Raw genomic sequence first — 15,892 nt, 5'->3', positions numbered from 1 at the left:
TTTTGACATGATGTGATTTCACGTATATGTATGACTATTTTTTACATTAAAGCGTAAGGCGGTGGTCAAATCCTAGTCAAACACAACAACAGTAATATACGTGGAGTAAAACTCATCGTGAGATGAAATCTTATCGTTATAGAAGTCCCGACCAATTAGAGATTATGTAGTGTAAGACTTCTAGATCAATTATGTTACTTGCTAGGCAAGATACCGGATTATTATAAATAAACCAACACCCCTACGGGATGAGGTACCCTATTTTCTTAGCGGCTAGCGGTGTTTTTCTTGCACGCGATGGTTTTGGTTATCTTCTTCATTGGGTTTTTTCATAATTAAGTATGGTATTTTTTTTCTGTCCTAATAGAACCTAAATGCTTATGAGATCTATGATAGTATGGGTCATGATTGATGAAATAGTACTTTGTATGCCGAGCTTCTATTTACACACCATAGTTTACCTCAATACACACCATTTCTAGTTCACACCTCCACACCATCTTCATTTTTTAATATTTTCTCAATTCACACCCTTTATGCCCAAAATACCCTAACCCTACCTACCCCCAACCCAGCCACCACCAGATCCGGTGACCCACCCACGCGCTCATCCACCCTCCACAACCGATCCCGACTACCACTGTTCCTCCCTCAGACTCCTTCAACCCTTCCTTGCATCAATTCCGCCCCACTCCGACACCTCTACAACCACACCTCGCCATTACCGCAGCCTTAGTGACCGCCACCCCCAACCCTCACGATTGACTAAGATCGATGAATGATCAATCGAATAGAGAGAGAGAGAGAGAGAGAGAGAGAGAGAGAGCGAGCAAGTGAAGAAGAGAAAAAGAGGTCGCAATGGGAAGGGTTCGCCAAAGGAGGCGTTGGAGAGTTGTTGCAGAAGAAAGATGGTACCAAAGGTAAAGGGCAGCGAGGGAGGCAGTGGAAGTGGGGTAGATGGCAACCGGCGGTGGTGGGGTTGAGGTGGGTGGGAATGGTGCTATTGGAGGTGAGGGGTAGCAACCGGTGCTGGTGGGGTTAGAGGAGGTGGCAGTCGGCGGTCGCGGGGTTGGGAGGAGGTGGTAGCCGGCAGTGGTGAGTTGAGACGGAGGAAGGGGTGTGTAGGTAATTTAATTAAAGGATACAATGGTAATTAAAAAAAATTGGGATAATGGTGAGGAGCTTCTATTTGCACACACCCATTACACTCTATGCACATCCTTCGCAATAAATAACTTGTTTGGAAGTAGTATTGCAAAAATAAACAACTTGTTCGGAAGTACCATTCCGAAAATTATCATTTTTTTCGACAGTAGAATTTTGATTTTGATTTTTATTTTTTCGACATTCAACTTCCAAATGTGTTTATTTGAATTGAGTGTGATGTCCATAATAGTAATTTTACTTAGGAATAAAATTGTAATAAAAATAATCATCATTAAGTGTGTGCACAGAGTAGAACGTGTGTGTGCAAATAGAAGCTCCCATAATGGTGTGAATTGAGAGAATAGGAGGTGTGCAAATAGAAGCTCCCATTTTATATGTTAATTGATATTTCAAATTTTAAATTGTAGATTGAGCTGTTTTCATGTTAAAATTAGTGGTAATTTTTATTTTTATTTTTCTTTTATTATTAATATTATTATAATTTTTGTAAATAAATATTTAAAAAAAAAAATCATTATCACCGCCATGTCCGTAATTTTTTGAAAATTGTCAGTTCCCATGTACTTGCTTCTTAGATTACCATATCAAGGTGTAATTCAACCCTAACCATTTTTGCCTTCCTATCTTGCTTTCAAATCGAAATCCCTTAAGTGCCTAATTATCTTAAGATTCTAGAAAACTTTTCATGAAATATTTGCAAGGCCGTGAGAGTCAACGCTGTCAACTTTCAAATCCGACATTCGGATCCCAAGCTCAAGACAATTGACCTAACACATTTTGAAAATGCTCCTAAAGTTCTATACCATTTTGATGCGGTTCTCAATTGTTCAGTTTCCAAGCCGATCATGGCTCCTCAATTGAATAAAATGGATAGTTTAGGAGGTGGCAGAAAATGATATTGGATAACATATTGCACAGTTTACATATTGAATAAATTGATTAATTTGCTTATTCTACTTTCAAGTATCCAAAATATCAAAGTCTCGATTGTACGCTGAATAAAATTATAACCAAGCTGAAGAAGGCAAAACCTGTGTTATTAAATTTGGAAGCATGTTTAACGGAAAACGTAGCATTGCAAACAGAGAAAGTGATGTAAAAGCCCTCGAAGGAGTCAAATTTCCTCCAAGAAAAGTGAGCATCCCAAACGATGTCACTGTCACAAGCACTGGAATGTTGTTTAGTATGAAACTGTTACACTACATAAGAAAAAAATCAAGTTAAGAATGGCGTTTAACAAGATTAACAGTGTCATGAATCACTTATGGTCGACAAATAGCCTTTAGAGAAGCTGATCCATTCAAAGATTATAAAAATAATAGGTAGGACAAAATTTTGAATCATTAATGCAATTAGTCTACTTCTGTAAAGCACAAGCAAATTGTAGTTGAACATTGAGTCATAAAATAGATGAATCAGGTTACGATACTATACATATTTATAGTCTTGCCCAAAGATAAATCAAATGCAGTACTATATAACAGCATAGAACTGGATATGCAAGTAATTCTATGTGCAAATATAGATGCATATGCAATCTTGGGGGTGGCCCAAAGTGCAATGGCTTTAAAAAAAAAGAAGTAATAATAGGTGAACATTTTTAATCGATACCATATATATATTTCAGTGTCATGCTAATTTTATATAGTCTTCTACACATGCACAGAAATTGTATATGATCTTGGGGAAAGAGCAAGATGGATTGATGAAATTACAAAGAAATCCATGTGAGTATCATCCATCCAGTAGCATAAGCACGTTGATAGACATCTAGAGTTTCCAGGGTTGAATCAATATCAGGATAGCCTTTATAAATATAGGTGGCTTGATGCCTTGACCCCAAGTCTTGCCAGAGAGGAATGACTGTCTTATTTATTTATTCCTATATATTGCTATTGAGGAAAAAGCCCTTTGCTTCACCCTACTCTTTCTTTTTCTTTTCCTGCCTTGACACTGCCTTCAACACCCAGAGACATTGACTAGGGGCTCTGGCTTGATAGAATTGGGCTCAAGCTCTCATCCTGGACCCTTACACTTCTAAAGAGAAGACTCAAGAAAAATCTCAAAAGTTCTGTCCGAAATCGCTTAGTGGCTTATCTTAGTCTTAGTACCGAGCTTACAACTAACCCTCTGGTTTGACTACCGAGCTTACAACTAGCTAACTGTCCCAAAGTCCATTCCATTATATAGATCTCACAAACGACGATCCAAAAGGAAGGTGAAAGTAGAAAGCATGTTGAAGGGAAAGGGAGAACGGGTCAATCTTGATATTATAACCCTTTCCTACAAAGAAGGCCACAAAGAGTACATTCTCGCTTGAGACCGAGACAACAAAATTTGATTATGCCTCACTTATTGTATATGCCGGGTCCATTTAGTCTCACTCTGCTTTCTCTTCCCCCGCTAACAGGCCCGAACCATCAAAGCCCTCTTGGTTATTTTCACATTGAAATTTATTGTTCACATTTGTGAGATCCATTTGTAGTCTCAAGGGCTCGATCCTACTGCCTCATCATTATGATTACATTTTTTGACATTATTCTTGGAATCCTGTGGAAATTGTAATGGACTTTTGTCACAGATTAACCGAACTCAAACTTTAGGGGTTTGGCACAATTTTGCAAGGACGTCATTCATTAATTTTCTTGTTATTATGTTTGCCTCAATAATATAAGATCTTAATTATTTTGTTGATTCCTCCACCAATTGAACGTCATTTACAATAAAACTTGAATTTGATGATATTGTCTTACCCATCTTCCAAATCCTAACCCTGATGCACCTACCCGTCCCACCCCCTCTAGCCTCCTCTTCCACTACTACCTAACCTCCTCCGCCACTACCTCTCTCTTGAGGGATAGATCTAGGACTTGAACTTTGGGAGGGCAAAAACACACATAACTTTTCGTTGGAAAAAAGTACTATAAAATTTTAAATTTTGATTTATACTAGCACAAAAAAGTGGATAATGTATGTTTTTATGAGTAACATGATAATTCATTTCAATAAGCGAAATTAAAATTTATGAACTCATTTTCAAGAATGTCATATAAAAAACAAAAAAAAATGACATATAAACAGAAAAGAATACCAACAAATAAGAACAACTAGAAGAATATAATTAACTCTAAACAATATTGAAATATAACAAATAACACATATAACAAATAGAATAGATCAATATTTGATAAAACTCGATTTAGAAACTATTTTTTAAATTTTGTAATGTACATAATTTGGGGGGGTGAATCTTTATAATTTTGAGGGTGAGAACTATTGAAATTTTGGGGGGGCGAATCCCCCCCCGGCGTCCGGCGGCTCCTCTAGACCCATCCTTGTCCCTCCTCCCATTCTGCTCCCCAACCTCCTAGCCACCCCCGACCTCTTCCCCTGCTAAATCAGAATTGCATGATAAGTGCTTCTAAATTGGCCTCCTGTGTTTGGGCATTGGTATGTGACCATCAGAATATAAGCACTGAGAACTCTAATTGGTTGTTTGCACTTCAATCTCTGGATGTTTGGATGCCCCATGAAATTGAATGAGTTCATTGATTGCAACTGGTCGAACACAAGCCAACCCCATCCTAACCATTAAGAAAACAAAAATTCCGTTCTCTATCTTCATTCCTATAGTCATCCTTTCCTTTCTGTTGCAATTTCTTCAAGATCATATACAACGACCCCAAGGTGCCAGGGTTTGGAGTCTAAAGCTCTTTGAAGAGATTTGTAATTAGTTTGGGTTTTTGTGCTTTAAATTTTATTTTTTTTAAGATAGATCTTGATGAATATAGAAAAGTCTCAAACTTTGTGTTTCATGAGTACAAAACCCCAAATTATGCTTAGTTTAATCTATGCTCCATGTGCTGAGCCGAAGTTTCCTGCACCAGGTGAGCAAAAACATGTCCCATAAGATCAATAGAGAAAGGGTTTTGTTTCTATTAACTTAACTTGAGTTGATACAGAGCTCTACATGTGCTAAGTTGAGATGAAAAATGGTGCTTTCCATACTGATAAGGATATATGTGCAGCACTAGTTTAGAAAATTCTTTTAATTGCTTTCTTAGGGCCATCACATTCCCTTTTGCAGCCTTGGCCGATTTGCTTTTCTGTCGCATTTGAATTCTAGCCTCTTGATGATTTTTATAATGAAAGGGGAGGAAGACAATGTCATGGTGAGGAGGGAATAAAGATCTTTTGCATTTTCTGTTAACATTTTGTTAACTGTGCATTTTTGTCCCAAACCATGTGAGTGTGAGTGGCATATTTTTAAAAGACGGGGTGAAGCCAAACCATAAGGTGGTAAAATGGAATTTGCCCATAAATATATTTGTAAGTATAGTTTGTTACACATCTTCAGCCATTAAACTTGGGATTTGCCTCCACTAATACTAAAACACTTTTCCCCTTTACCAGCATGTAATAGATAAGCCTTAAGTTTTAAGTCTAAATACCCCTCGCTTCAACACTCCATGGGCAAAAAAGAGAACAATTAATACCAGCCATGTTGACTAGGACCATAAAGGCATTGGATGACAATAAATTGAAGAATCTTTGAATTTTGGTATTATTCGGAGTTATGATTTAAAAAGATTTTGTATCTTTATTAGTAGTTTCCAATTCCATAGTTTCCTAATTAGATGGTGCTTATGCCTACATATATGGCCTTTTATGTAGTAGTTTGGATACCTAGACTTTGATGATTAATGATTGGATGTTGAGTTTGATTTCTGAGAGACATTTTCGGAGTGAAATCCCTATTTATTCTTCTTGACTAAAAACCCTATTTTTTGGTTATGCCATTCTTCGTCTTTTGGTTCTACACCGCATGTCCTATAAGATGTTAAGTAACTAAAGCGAGTTCAGAACTCACTAATGCAAACGGGCAGGCACATCTACTAAAAATGTAATATTTCAGTCAATTGTAGAGAGTACAACAGTAAAGAAACTTATCACAAATTATGGTGCCATTTGCAAAATTTGTAGCGCCAAGAAGATGGTTTCCAAGATTATGATTCATGTCATACCGCTGACAGTAGCTGTGCTTTCTGGAACCATGAGAGTTCATCAAACCGGATGCTGTGAACTTTAGATTGGAAACTCTCCTCCCACGCATAACATCTGAATTAGTTTAGCATAAAATCAAAATAATCATTGTTAACAGCCTAAAGTAGTACATAAGCTTAAGTAAAACCTAGCAAAGATTAAACTATACTTCACAGTGTCCATGGCAGCCAAGATTTCATTCATCAGCCCAACTCTCTTATCAGTACGTTGCAATCCTTCCTTTGACAGTTTTCTCATTTTGCTTATGATAAATGTCTGTTCCCACAAGATAAATTAAATGTATAAGAGTTCTGAGCAAAAGAGTGGAAGATACAGTGACTACAGTAAAATAGTTATAAATCTTAAATTCATGGGCACTGAACAAAATAAAGAACAATGTTTCCTTAATATCTCCAAGATCTTGTGACATCTATCTCAATGCTCAAACATTAACTGCAATATTTCCTATGGTCCCTAAACTTAATCAGGTTTCAAAAGCATAGAACTAAAAGCACTCTGAGGTCTAAAAGTGACCCATTCTGCTCATCAATATAACTTTTGAATAAAAGAATCACATTTAGAGTAAGTTAAAATTGGCCATTGTGGACCAGTCAATGGACATCTGCTGCCAAAAAGAAAATTGGTTAGGAATAAGATTAAGCTTACTCTTTTAAGTCCTACAAAATGCTATTACATGTATGGGACTCTTCTGTAGTAGATGTTGATGAAAAGTGTGTCTGACTGTTCTGTCTCTACACAACACTTGTTTCTTCAATCTCAACACAGTGTACAACCATACTACAATAATTAAAGTCATCCATATTAAAACAAGTACTTTTAGCTCCAACCAAAGACGTATGCTGTACTCAGTGGGGGATGCAGAAATTGTGCAAGGGGGTGGGGGGGCTAAAGCAAAATTATTTAAATTTTAGAGGAATTGAAATAAGATTATATAGATTTTGGAAATCAGAATATTAATTTATTTTACAGAAACTCAAAAATGACATGAAAGTATGAGATTTGTCAAAGGTTTGGGGTGACTAAAATACTAATGTATTCTACAATTACTAAAAATTGCATAAAAAAAAAGATTTTTTTTTAAAATTTAGGATAGCAAAAGTAAAAAGTTTTAGATTTTGAAGGGTTGGAGTAAAACTATATATATTTTGAAGGGGCCAAAATACAAACTTCTTTTATAAATATTCAAAATTGCATGGCCAAAATGCAATTTTCCAAAAGTTTGGTTGGGTGGGGGTGGGGGGGGGAGGGGAGGGGAGGGCGGTGGTGGCCCCTATGGAGTATTACTACTATATCTGCCTTCAAAGACACCAGGGGTTCTTCCATAAAATAAACTGACAGTTGAATTTTGTAATAAGGCATTAAGGTTGAATATAGAGAGATAATAGAGATAATATTATCAGCTCAAATGAATAAATAAAGCAGATTTAGACGTAGAAAACAATTAAACTGAAGCATACAGAAGTATGATAATTTAGTAGATTGGATAATTGGACTTTAATTGAACTGTTTACTTCAAAACCGTGGACACACGCACACTACTCCTACCTCCTTTATTTCTTTTCTTTTTTCTATTATTTCTTTTAGAACCCCCCCAATATTTCATTTTGAGCCATGCCTAACTTTCATCTCTTTCTAAAATTTGTAGCTCCTTGATTTAAGAACACTCACACAAGCATGACTTTTGTTCCTTAAAATATTTTGAAATGTTAAATCATCAAAAATAGTATAATATCAGAAAAACATTCAAATAGATGAACAAGAGGAGTGCTTATGAAATTCTGGGTGCCTTCCTAGCTGCTGAGGCCATTTAACAACCATTCCCTAAACAGAATAGAATGGGAATAGAAAATGCTAAACACGGTCAACCAAAAAAGATGGTTAAGATTTTATTCAAAGTACATGGAATCCAAAAATTTTCAAAACACACACACACACACACACACACAAAAAAAAAGAAGAAGAAGTCAGAAACAACATTAATAAGTAATGACAAGACTTGAAAGAAAAAGATCATCACATGCAACACACCATTAAGACAAAACCCATATGCAGCTTCAAAGCAGCAGGAAAAACTATGGTTACCTGTATGGGGAACATTAGAGCTAACATTAGGGAACCAGGAAGTGATGCAACACCCAATTGCTGATAAAGAAGAACCATAGCAATAATGATACGAAATGGAGCTGACCATAAACCATGAAGTTGTTGGCATATTTGCTGAACAAAGGACATACGAGTTTATAATTCAATCCAAGCAACTGCCAAAGACTACCAAAATATGCAGACATGATTGGTACCAAAATCAAGTATAGACCAAAGTCAGTCATATCATAAAATGCATACCTTGCAAATCAAAATTTCTAACTATAACGAGTCTGTATTATTGCAGATTGTCTTTAATTTTTTATATAAGTTGTACTATTGTAGATTTATAACCCTTGGTGGGGGACAGAAAATTGGACTTCATTTTAAAACTATAAGGTCAAAATTATTATTAATATTATTATTATTTTGTATTCAAAAGACAAGGGGACTAGAGCCCCTGATATTTTGTTTGAGAGACCAACTAGGTTCCGATTCCCAACTTAAAATAAAAAACAACGGACTGGAAAGAAAAAAATTACCAGCTGAATTTCAAAAAAATGAAAATCCAAGAATTTTTTTACTTGACACGTATACTTTCAGACATGGCATACTTGTTGCAGACACATTTCCCAAATAATGCAATTACATGTGAATCATCACTAGTTTTCTTCATACATACAGAGAAGTCCCATGAAAAGTTCTGACAATTGAGAATTGTCAACTTATTCTCTTTGGAAACAGTCATGGTGAAATTGATGATATCATAATATTATTCAGAATAGAAAGAGGACAAACCATTGTCTGACTTCCCAAAACTTCATCAAAATTTCATACTTGTAGTGTCCTCAAATAGAGTATAATATAAAAGCATAATGAATTTAGCATTGGGCATAATAAGGTTTATTTACATGTGAGGTTGTGTGCATGTGCATAATTATTAAAAATAGCATGCCTGAAGTGCATTAGCATCGGTTGTCATCAAATTTGTTATCTTTCAAATTGGCAAGACATCATAGAACTCCAAAAGAATCTACATTGAACATTACCAATATCACCAACCATAACAACTGATCAACATTTCATTGACATCTAAAAATGGGAAATGAAAATTCTTTGTGAGCTATATTTGACAGCATTTGGACAAGTGTCTGGGTCAGGCATCACAAAAGTTTGAAAAAGGGAAATATGATCAAGAAGTTTTCATGAGAAAACTAATAATATGACCATGGTTAATATCTATTCTGGCATTTGAAGGGCCCACAGTTTACGTAGAGTTTTATTTTCTTCCTCTTGTAAAAGAGATGCATTACTTATTTCAAGAGCGCCATTCTCACCAAAATAAATAAAATACCTATCACACAATTAGAATAATATACCAGCTGTTTTCTATCTTATACTTCTTCTCTTGGTCATTGACTTTTCTAAACTATATCATTCAGCCTCCTCCTTGAGCCAAAGTTTTTTACCAAAAATCAGAAAGTTTTAAACCTCAGGCATAAGACATGCTCAAGAATCCTGGTATGTTCATATCAAAACCTAGAGAAAAATTGATAAATAGACATGCCAGATGATGTAAATTGAATAGAGAACAAACTTCTGCCACAAGCAGATTCATTCAAACTCTCCACCCAAGCCCTCGGTATGCTAGAAGAAACCCCTAATCCGATTATATAAATCTAGTTTTTATCCCCAAAATCTGATATGGTATGTAGTGTACTGATGGTTTTCTTGTATTTGTCGCCGCCCCGGGTCAAACAAGTAATGCTAATGCAGTAAAAGAAACATGTTAGGTGATACAAAAAACAACCAAAATTGAAAGAGAAATACAGAAATAAACCACATGCAGATCTGAACACTGTTATTGGAGAAAGAGAATTTACCAAAGTTGATCTTAGCCTGAAACCAACACGTAAAACATTTTGATAATACTGAGCTTCACAAAGCATTCCAACTGACTGAACCATGGAAAATCATCTAGTCAATGCAATGATCACAAACTACAAGTACAACTTCCATGATCAGTTGTACTCTAGGCATAAATCATCTTAGAAAAGAATGCTTATAGAAAGCAACTTCTTAAATCTTGTAGTAACAAAGATTAACAACGGCATTTTAATGTTCAGCATAGAGAACATTCAAAATAACATATTCAAGAATATGCAGTCCTAGAACTTTTTGCTCTCATCAGAAAACTGTGGAATGTGACTTCAATATTCAACAACATAAATAGAAGGACAGAATTAATAAATTGTGGAAGAGAATAAAAACTACAACCAATTTAGTTTCTATTTGATGGGGGTCTGGAAGGGGTTAGATTGCACAGTCAAAATAAAAGAAAGATAAAACCTCCAAAAACTTCTCCCAAGAAATTTTAAGTCCTCGGAAAGAGCCCGAGTTTCACTTAGTTCCCAAAAAAACGTCAAATATCATTAACGTCTGAATATAGATCTCTTTCTTCCCTTTCCTTTTTATTTTTCAACAAACGTCTCAGATTGTCTTCCCATTCATGTCTCATTGCCATTTTCGTATATCTTTTAGGGTGCATCTCCCATTTCAAGACTTAGACAGCTTCTGGCAACTTCAAATGAGTAATTGCTTTAAATATTTGAAACACCTAATTGTATGCCTTATGATGTTGAGTCTAAAAGATAATTGCAAGATACTATTCTTCCTCAAAATTTCAAGTTCAATCCAAGCCCATCCTATGGTCATGATATAAAAAGTTTAGACACTGTTTACTGGCCATCGAATTAGTACACAAGGCAAATCATTCACTCATTCACATTTGGATGAATGCCGTTCTTGTCACCAGAAAGGTCACTGGAAGGCTCAGTGTCCTAAACTTTTACATTGACAGAATTTTGGGCAGCAACAGAGATAGGTATCTTGGACATCTGTAGAGGATAGGTATCTTTGACAGAATTTTCAGCTACTGCCCCCATCTGTAGAGGATCAATCCCAATTCATCTAATGATTTATCTCTCTCTTCACCTCTAGGTTTGTCTTCCGCATCTCACTCCACTTGGGTATTTGATTCAGGTGCTACACACCATATGGAAAATGATCCTTCTTTGCTTATTTCTATTTTCTCTCCTCATTCTTCTACTAATGTGATGGCTGTCAATGGCATCTCCACATCTTTGGCCGGTGTTGGTCCTGTTTCGAATGATTTCCTCTCTCTTTTTTATGTATATTGTATTTCCTAGTGGATTTTGAATTTACTTTCAATTAATAAATTTTGTGATGTTAGTTGAAATTAAATTAAAGAAGAAAAATGACCCAGATAATTAATACTAAACCCGTACATGTGATATCTCTAGAATGCCAAATGACATGTAATATTTATTAGTGATTATTTAATGAAATTAATAGCATGCAAAGGAGGAAAAAGAAAAAGAAATACTAAAGGAAGAGCAATTTACTCCCTTGAGAAAAATAAATATGAGATAAATCTGATACATATTTTTTTTAACATAAATACTTCATAAAAATAAGAAGGATAGAAATCATACCACCCCAACAAAGATTGAGAAGGCATAAATGTAGCCAACCCATGCTGGATCACCTCGTTCCATTGACTGTAATCAGTAGTATCATAAACTTTGTAGGCCAAATACAAACTATAAAGCTCAAATGGCATCCTTTGCATACATAAAAATGAGAAGTAAAGGGCGAACACAAGAGTGGGAAAAAAATAAACAAGATTTATAGTATTATAAAGAAATTATGAGCTTACCCAGTAAGTATATATTATAATTTCTTATTTCAGTGAATATTGACTTCATGAGCTCAACCTACTTTTTTCAATATATAAGTGTTCCTAACTGTGAATGATTTAATTGGCTACAAAACTATTTTTAGGTACATTTTTGCACAATCTTTTATAAGGGATTAATAAATAATAATAAAAAAAAAAGTAAAAAGAGGAGATGGACAAACATCCAAAAAGCATGTGTATCAATAAGATGATATGGAATTTTGAAAAATTGCTCAGAATTACAAGATCCATATTATATCTCAAAAAGCAAAGTGGAAGTGCTTCATATTGCATTATTGGTTGTGTTAGGATTAAAATGAATACTTTTAGGAAAGTATTAAGCACTATAAAATTTGATAAAAAAGCAAATTTTTAGGAACTAATTTTTTTGGTACAAATATAAATTATAGATTATAGTTACCCATGCCAATTCAACAAATTTGTTAATTCAGCAAATTAAATAGATTATTACAAAACATTTTTAGTTATTCGGATTTGAAAGTTTTTAATCAATTTTAATAGAATTTTGAATTTATAAAATATATATAAATATGTCCTTATGGAGTTCGAATTTCCTGAAGTTGAAGATCTCAACTCCATAGATGAAGTTGGTGCATTGTGGGACCAATCTGTACTCATCACAATAATTTGAACCGTTCATCTCATATGATAAGTAGAGAAGAACATGCATGCAAAAAATTTGGTTGATCAAACGTAAGTAATCGCATATATATTATAACAAATGAACAGTCCATTCTAAAAAACATGTATGTCATATGGATAAAAACAATATAATGGTATGACAATCGATGTTGGATCAAATTGATTTTTTGCATGGATAATTTTCTCTGTTAGTTGTATGAGATGAACGGTTTAGATTACCGAAGTAGGTCCAAGTTTGTCCTATAATGGGTCAACTTCACAGTGAAGTTGCGATCTTCAACTTTAGCAAATCTAGACTCATCTTGATATTATTGATCAATTGATTTATAAGGCAATAGATCCAAATTTTCTTAAATTACAGACTTTCAACATGTATACAATAAAAGTAAATAAAAATTTAATTTTCTTAAATAGTAGTTATTCCAAAACTTTTATATTGAAAATTTATATAATAAAACTCATCACTTTTTGAAATGTCTATGAAATACAATTGGTTAGAATGTAGGATTAATCTTGCTTTCAATTCTGTTAATGTAGTTTGTTCACTTTCAACTTTCAACCCTTTTATAAGGCAATATTTTCAAGTTTTCTTAAATTTTATGGCCTTTCAACATGAATTATGTGTCGGGTTCTTTGATATATGCTAATTTTTCACTTTTCTTAAATAATTGTTATTCCAAAACTTTTATGTAGAAAATGAATTATACATTTCAAATTTAGAATTTAACAATTAATGTATCTTCTTAGTTCAAATACTAATATTTTACTATCAATTATTAAAACTATTTTTAATATTTTCTTTCAAATTAATAGGCCTCTCCTCCATAAAAAATAAATAATAATAAAAAAAAAACCCATATGTGATAATAAAATTTCATTTAAATATTTTAATGAGTCGAATTAAACTCAATACTAACATCCACTTTCCTAAATTGTAAAACCTAAATTTCTAGTAATTACTTGATAATTGGTTGTGCCCTAAATTCTAATTTTTGAACTCTCGTCTTTTTCTTCTACTTGTGATTTCTCTTTTCCAACAACTAGGTGATAGTAGTAGATGTGACAATAGCAGTGATGGCTGACGATGTCAAGCAATGGTACAGCCTTTTTCATCAGCGGCAGATTAAACCGGATTTCAAGAGTCTGGTGGTTTATCTGGGTTTTAGTAGTGGTTGGTTTGGTTTCAGCTGTGGGGGCTAGGATTGGTCAAAGGCATGAAAGGGTGTTTAATTTGCCTGGGATCAAATTGTGTCGTAAGTGCCTTAGGCACGAGTAATTTGCTAGTGTACAAATAAGTCAAAGGCCCTTTTATGGGCCTTGGATCACAAAGGAACAAAGATGGGATGCATCACTATGCATTTGAATGGTAAGACTAACCTGTAAGAGATGATTCAACAAAACTGGCCCAACAAACTGAGAAAGATCATCCCCAATCTACAAGATTGTTGAAGAATGATGAGTAAGACAACAAACATAATATAAGTGATTATCATACGAATCATAAGATTTTCAAAATATGAAGAAAAACAAAGAGCAAATTAATAAAAATTTCACCAAGGTTGACTATTTGTCCTAGGACAACTACATTGAAGAAATGTAATGCAAGCTCTAGCCATACTTTACAACAAAATTAAATAACCATAATGAATGCACATGATACGAGCTCTGTTAGTTTTTTTGGGTTGGCAAATTTGCGTGGACAAATCTTTGTGTTGATTATTCACATGTTTTGTTATAGGTTCTACTTGTCTTGTTTAATCTGCTTTGATTTGATTTATATGATGTTTACATTGGACATACTCACTTGTGTTGTTGTGTTGAGTTTCTAACTTATTATGCAGGATTCATTTCGAAGAACAAACATGGTACACTGTCATGTATTGTTTCCCTTTCATTTGTATTTGAGAACACTTAGTCTACGTAAATATGTATTGGTATTTGGTTGAGTCAAGTTTTATCATAGAAAATGGAGATAACAATTTCAGGGGACAAAACTTTTTGTTAATGACTCAATTTCTGTTTGAAATGAGCATTGGTTGTTCAATTGTACTTTTGCAGATGCATGAGTGAGTTGTAAATGTGCCTGGAAGACTTAACAAAGCGAGATGGGGCACAAACAGTAAAGTGTCTCTCCTACTAGAAGAGCAACACCTTAGCCTAGGATAAAGAGCAATCGCTCAAAAGGTGGATCAATTGCTCAAGTTGTGGACTTCAACTCAATAAAACGTGAGCCCACATACATTGCTCAAATTACATTAGATAGTCGCTTGAGCGATGACACTATTCAGGTACCGTAGAAATGTTTACTGGTACTGTTGTTGTAGTGCCAAGCGATAGAGCTATTTATCATATTTATGACACCTTTTGAAGCTAAGATATTGATATTCTCTATAAAAATGTCTCCACGCGTGCCTATGAAGACAAAGCCGTACGGTGAAAAAACAAAGGTGGATTTCACAGGAACATGAGGTAAAGATGGATTTATGACACAACTTTAATTTGTCTTTCACTAGGAGTAGAGAAAATGTAATGAATGTTTCCCTACACGTGGATGGAAGGATGGGGTAAAGCCATCATGGAACATGGCACATGGAGTCATGAATCATGGAGTAAAATCTATGGAGTCATGAATAAAGCTTTTATTGTAGAATCTATGAAGTCCAAATGGCCTCGTCTTGGAGATTTGTGAGATGGACATTCTATATATATAGAGAGAGAGAGACAGAGAGAAAAGAAATGGAGGTTCTCTAGAAACTCGGTGAGAGAAACACATGATAAGGATACTCCACATTTACCTCTCCAAGCACTCAAAGGTTTTTCCAACCTCTCTATATTCTTCGAAGCGTTCATCTTTTAGAGAGGAGCTATGCCGAAATTCTTCCAATTCACCTCATCACCATTTGTAACAAAATTGAGGTGTCTTAGTTATTCTCCAAAGGCAACAAGAGTTGAAAGAGAAAATCATCGGAGTGCACCATTGATTGCCATTGGTTAGAGATGTTGCAACAAGGATCGAATTTTGCAAAATCCATGGAAGATGAGTTCACATTCAAGAAAAAGGGTTTCAAAGGCATGTGGGTTGTGGCTATAAGATTCGTTGTGTTTGGGAGGAAATGAGTTTTCGTGGACTACAAGAGTTCAAATGTGGTAAGTGCG

At 34.7% G+C, this 15,892-nt stretch overlaps 2 protein-coding genes across 2 annotated transcripts in view; one reads left to right on the top strand and one right to left on the bottom strand.

Annotated features, from left to right (window-relative positions):
• LOC114291055 (ABC transporter C family member 12) overlaps positions 1–15,892 on the bottom strand; it is an 81,426-nt gene that overhangs the window by 45,035 nt on the left and 20,499 nt on the right. Inside the window, 9 exon segments of the mRNA XM_082909623.1 lie at position 1,769; positions 2,199–2,366; positions 6,192–6,285; positions 6,380–6,486; positions 8,314–8,448; positions 9,269–9,346; positions 10,173–10,271; positions 11,829–11,894; positions 14,114–14,170. Of these exon segments, the coding sequence (XP_082765749.1) occupies position 1,769; positions 2,199–2,366; positions 6,192–6,285; positions 6,380–6,486; positions 8,314–8,448; positions 9,269–9,346; positions 10,173–10,271; positions 11,829–11,894; positions 14,114–14,170 (805 nt within the window).
• The window catches only part of LOC145813725 (uncharacterized), an 80,364-nt gene that overhangs the window by 56,949 nt on the left and 7,523 nt on the right, over positions 1–15,892 (top strand). The window lies entirely within an intron of this gene.

This window comes from Camellia sinensis, chromosome 15 (assembly GCF_055761805.1).
Source record: "Camellia sinensis isolate YWXY chromosome 15, ASM5576180v1, whole genome shotgun sequence".
Classification (NCBI taxonomy): Eukaryota; Viridiplantae; Streptophyta; class Magnoliopsida; order Ericales; family Theaceae; genus Camellia; species Camellia sinensis.
This window is presented reverse-complemented; position numbering and strand designations above follow the sequence as displayed.